General features: G+C 43.4%; 1 protein-coding gene across 1 annotated transcript; it reads left to right on the top strand.

The window, feature by feature from the left end:
* Positions 1 to 1,414: 1,414 nt before the first annotated feature.
* Positions 1,415 to 3,312, top strand: LOC102667946 (uncharacterized). The gene is made up of 2 exons (XM_006582559.1): positions 1,415 to 1,479; positions 2,883 to 3,312. Exons 1-2 carry the CDS (start codon positions 1,415 to 1,417, stop codon positions 3,310 to 3,312), a joined length of 495 nt encoding a protein of 164 aa, XP_006582622.1.
* Positions 3,313 to 5,713: the final 2,401 nt, after the last annotated feature.

Genomic DNA, 5,713 nt, shown 5'->3' with positions numbered 1-5,713 from the left:
AAATCAAGCCGAGAAAGAAGAAGATGAGGATTGGGGGCTTCCTCCAAATTTGAAAAGAATGGTGCAACAAGAAGAAAGGGAAGTGAAGCCACACCAAGAGGAAACAAAAGTTGTGAACATAGGGGTCGACGAAGAGAGAAAAGAGGTCAAGGTCGACACTTGCATGTCCACAAACATCCGAGATGAATTGGCGACTCTGTTGCGAGACTACCAAGACATCTTTGCTTGGTCCTACCAGGATATGCCTGGTTTGAGCTCGAATTTCATGCAACACAAACAACCTCTAAATCCCAAGTGTTCCCCGGTAAAGCAAAAGCTGAGGAGAATGAAGCCCGAGATGTCCCTGAAAATAAAAGAAGAAGTGAAAAAGGAATTTGACACTGGCTTCATGGCCGTGGCTCGATACCTAGAATGGGTCGCCAATATCGTGCCGATCCCTTAAAAGGATGGAAAGGTGCAAATGTGCGTGGACCATCGGGATCTAAACCGAGCTAGTCCAAAGGATAACTTTCCTTTGCCGCACATCGACATCCTTGTAGATAACATAACCAATTTTTCCTTGTTTTCTTTCATGGATGGGTTCTCCGGCTATAATCAGATAAAGATGGCACTGGAGGATATGGAAAAGACAACCTTCATCACCCTGTGGGGAACTTTCTACTACAAGGTGATGTCCTTTGGGCTTAAGAACACTGGGGAAACTTACCAGCGGGCCATGGTAGGGTTATTCCATGACATGATGCATAAAGAGATTGAGGTCTATGTGGATGACATGATCGCTAAATTAAGGACTGAAGAGGAACACCTTGTCAATTTGCGAAAGTTGTTCGAGTGACTGCATAAATACCGATTAAGGCTGAATCCCACAAAGTGTACTTTCGAGGTTAAATCCGGAAAGTTGCTCGGTTTTGTCGTGAGCCAGAAAGGAATAGAGGTAGACCTAGACAAGGTAAAGGCCATCCTCAAAATGCCCGAGCCGTGCACCGAGAAGCAGGTTTGAGGTTTCTTGGGAAGATTGAACTACATAGCAAGGTTCATATCATAGCTGAGCGCCACTTGAGAGTCTCTTTTCAAGTTATTACGTAAGAATCAGTCCATCCAATGGGACAATGATTGTCAAGTGGCGTTCGAAAAGATTAAACGGTGTCTCATGAATCCTCCTGTGCTCGTGCCACCAATGCCCGAAAGACCCCTTATCCTGTACATGACAATGTTAGATGAGTCAATAAGGTGTGTGCTGGGACAACACGACAAGTTTGGAAAAAGGGAACGGGTTGTCTATTACTTGAGCAAGAAGTTCACAACATGCAAGATGAACTACTCTTTTCTAGAGAGGACGTGTTATGCCTTGGTATGGGCAACTCACCGTTTGAGGCAGTACATGCTGAATTACACTACTTGGTTGGTGTCCAAAATGGATCCCATCAAATACATCTTCGAAAAGCCCACTCCCACTGGACGGATAGCTCAGTTGCTGGTGTTAGTCGATGAATACGACTAACTTTTGTGTAAGAAATCTATGAAAATTGTATCTAACTTCTCCCATTTATGGTTATTTTGTAGTGTTGTCATTACTTTTTGTTAAATATAGGTAATAAATACTTAGTACTCCCATTTTGTGTATTTAATAATCATTTCCTCTCAATTTCAGGTTAATTAGGCAAGTTTCTGAAGTGCTGATTTTCATCTGCTCGCTAAGCCAATCTGCTAGCTCAGCGAGTTATCTGCTGAGCAGCACTCCATCCGCTGGGCGCAAGGAAGAATCTGGAAGAAGGATGATCTGTGCATGTTCGCTGAGCGAGGTGTCATGCCGCTAAGCACACCGCTTGAGTCCATCCGCTGAGCGAGAAGACACGCGCTAAGCTGAAATTCACTAATGTGCACTAAGCGGTCCAGATTCACGCTAAGCGCACAAGCACCAACAAGGCCACCTATTTAAGCCTGAAATCAGAAATGAAAAAGGGGAGTTTGGGAAATTCTCGAAGCTTTTGCATGTTTAGAGATTTCTAGAGAGAGAAAGGTCCAAGTTCCAGAGAGTTTTGAGAGCTTTTGTTGTGCGAAGACTGGCAGAGAACTGAGCATGAAGAGGAAGCCATCCTGAGAGCATGATATGAGTCTGTGAGTGATTGTGAGGTTCTAGAGGTGGAGGAAACATCCCTACTACTTGTATTTCTTCAATCCTTCATTTTTCTCTTCTCTTTTTTGTAAAGGAAGCTTCCCAAATATGGAGAGCTGAATACTTTGTTGGTTCTTCCTTGTAGGTACTTGATGTAAATACCTGTATATCTATTTAATGATGTTTTATGTGTTCTCTATGCTATCAGTACGTCATTTCAGTATGCTTTTGCCTTGATCAAGTAGATGCATGCTTTGTTAGGATCATTCAACAGTGGAAACTGGTCTGATTCTTAGAACTTGATAGGACAAGGCTAGTTTATCGTATTATCATGAGGGATTAGGGTACGGTAACCTAGTTGTTTGTATGTTTGTCTTAATGTGGTTCTGGTCAAGTTTAGTCTAACAAGAGGAATCTGAGGACAATGCTTGATTAGGATTAGGCTAGACTATCACGAGGGATCGGGGTTTAGCATTTTAGGAGACACCATAGAACACATGAGCATTGTTAAGTAGAGAGTATCCTTATAACATCAGGCACCTACTAGGAAGACCAACACGTTGTCTGCTTGTCGTTACACATCATTACTCACATGATTTTCCTTTTAATAGTTAGTTTACATACTTGTTCACAGTCCACACATTTCTTTTCATACTAGACATCTATTCACTGAACATAGCTTTACCAAGTAACACAAGTTCCCCGAGAGTTCGATACTCGGTTCTTACCGTTTTATACTACTTGCGTGATCCGGTGCACTTGCCAGGCCCGAACAACAGGTTCTGTTGTCAGAATTTGATATTGTCTATGTCACTCAGAAGGCAATAAAGGGGAGTGCCTTGGCAAATTACCTGGCTCAACAGCCCATCAATGACTATCAGCCTATGCATCCAAAATTCCCTGATGAGGATATCATGACCTTGTTTAAGGAGGAAGTAGAGGATAAGGATAAGGATAAGTGGATCATGTGGTTTGATGGTGCGTCTAATGCACTAGGCCATGGAGTTGGGGAAGTATTGGTTTGCCCGGACGAACAATATATACCTTTCACGGCTAGGTTGGGTTTCGACTACACAAACAACATAGCTGAGTATGAGGCGTGTGCCCTTGGGATCCAAGCGGCGATTGACTTCAAGGTCAAGTTGCTCAAGGTATACGGGGACTCAACATTGGTAATTCATCAATTGAAGGGTTAATGGGAGACCAGAGACCATAAATTGGTGCCCTACTAGGCTTACATTAGGAAGTTGATAGAATTCTTTGATGACATATCTTTTCATCACATTCCTAGAGAGGAAAATTAGATGGCTGATGCCCTTGCCACTCTAGCGTCCATGTTCCAACTATGCCTGCACGGAGATTTGCCGTACATCGAATTCAGATATTGTGGTAGGCCTGCACATTGTTGGTTAATAGAAGAAAAGAAGGATGGTAAATCTTAGTACTTCGATATCAAACGATACATCGAAGACCTAGAATACCCACCTGAGACCTCTGACAACGACAAGAGGACGTTGCGAAGGTTTGTGGCTGGTTTTTTTTCTGAGTGGGGATATCTTGTACAAGAGGAACCATGACATGGTACTGCTTCGGTGTGTGGATGCAAGAAAGGCTGAACAAATGCTGATAGAGGTGCATGAGGGATCCTTTGGAACGCATGCCAATGGATATGCCATGGCCCGAAAAATTCTGAGAGCAGGGTATTACTAGCTCACTATGGAGAGCGATTATTGCATTCGTGTGAGGAAATTCCATAAGTGCCAGGACTTCGCTGATAATGTTAATGCTCCACCCATACCTTTGAACGTCTTGGTAGCACCTTGGCCATTCTCTATGTGGGGCATAGACGTGATCAGAGCCATCGAGCCTAAGGCTTCAAATGGACATCGCTTCATCTTAGTCGCCATTGACTACTTCACCAAATGGGTCGAAGCAGCTTCATACGCTAGCGTGACTAGGAAGGTAACGGGAACGACACGATTAACGTCCTCGTTAGGCATGTGCGTGGTGGAAGGCGTATAATTGGGGGGGGGGTAAGCCGTAGGGGTAAGAATTCCTATTAAGCTCCATGTGCGGACCGCCAACATTGCCCAATACTTCTCCTCCTTGTCCCACCATGTCCGGGATGGGTTGATGCACTTGATTTACGGCAGATGGATGGGTAGGATCTGCCTCAGCGGCGGCACTAGCGGTGGCAGCTGCGGCCTTGTTACTTTCCATCATTATCTTCATGCTTAACATGGCTTCTATCATGGAAGCCATTTGATCTTTCAAGGCTACCATATCGGCCTTCATCTGTTCTTTCACCTCTTCTATTTCGCCCATGACTCTAGTCTTAGAACAGGTTCAATAGGGGTGCCTTAAAGCGTGTTTAGTTATGGTGTTTTCTCCTAAAAGAACAAAAATGCAGTGAGTAATGCGACAAAGAGCTAAACATGAATGCATGCTAAAGATAAGTTGTCAAAGTATTGGATTCACACAGATTCTCAAGCAAAGACATAGGATTGAACCAAACTCATTTTTATTAAGGAACAAAATGTTCATCTTGTCAAAATTAAAGTGAAAAATGCAAACGCCTTAGTGATTCCTAATTATGTGGGCCATCAAATCGATCATGTGCTAACAATAATCAAGGAGCCCATGAACTTCCTCGGTGGTCGAGTACACGTTTGCCATTGCTTTAGCTTTGGCTAGCAGTCTTGGAAGCTCTTGACTCCCATTCAAGGTGAAAGCGAACCTATCCATCCACATCATTGCTTCTCTGTGCAATGAATCGATCACTCTCTCCCTTGCCTCCCTTTTTGCTTGTAGGACTTATACCTTTGCATACTCATCCTTTAGCCTTTGTTCACGGGTTGAAGCTAACTTTAGCTTCTCTTTGTATTAGTCAATGATGGCCCACATGTTTTCGTTGGTCTTGCTCAAATGCTCAGACAAACTCCTTTTGGACCATTGACAAGCCTTCAACTCATCTTCCAATATCATGCTTTTGACTCTCGACTGGTCTCTCTCGGCCCTTCGAAGCTTAAGCTTGTTGTTGCTACCCCACAAAGCCCCTCGGAACTTGTTTCGGCCCCATTCTTCCTTTCGAGCCCTCTTTGTTTCCTGCTCTAAAGCTTTAGCAGTGGTCGTATTGACATCTCTTAGTTTATTGCATTCTTTCCGGACCTTGATGGCCGTCGTCTTGAATTTTTCCTTGACCGCTTGTGCTCTTTCAAGTTCTTCCTTTAAGACTTGCACCTCCTCACTCTCCTCGGGGGTTTCAGCCTCTGCCTCGCTTGAAACCTTTAGCTTTGGGAGCCAATCTAACTCTTGCATCCGAGCCTTCAGCCACTTATGATAACCATCAATGATCCCATTGCTGCTTCCTCTAAGCTCCTTGTATTTCTTTTGCACCACGCTCCATGCTTTGTGGACTCCTTGAAGTATCTGTTAGTCGATGAATACGACTAACTTTTGTGTAAGAAATATGTGAAAATTGTATCTAACTCCTCCCATTTATGGTTATTTTGTAGTGTTGTAATTACTTTTTGTTAAATATAGGTAATAAATACTTAGCACTCCCCTTTTGTGTATTTAATAATCATTTCCTTTCAA

This window comes from Glycine max, chromosome 6 (assembly GCF_000004515.6).
Source record: "Glycine max cultivar Williams 82 chromosome 6, Glycine_max_v4.0, whole genome shotgun sequence".
Lineage (NCBI taxonomy): Eukaryota > Viridiplantae > Streptophyta > Magnoliopsida > Fabales > Fabaceae > Glycine > Glycine max.
Note: the sequence above shows the minus strand (reverse complement) of the source record. Positions and strands in the feature narration are given on the sequence as shown.

Coding starts and splice junctions, on each gene's coding strand:
- LOC102667946 (XM_006582559.1), top strand. CDS start 1,415: ATGGATCCCATCAAATACATCTTCGAAAAGCCCACTCCCACTGGACGG. Junction 1,480..2,882: donor CGGATAGCTCAGTTGCTGGT/GTTAGTCGATGA, acceptor TGCACTTGCCAG/GCCCGAACAACAGGTTCTGT.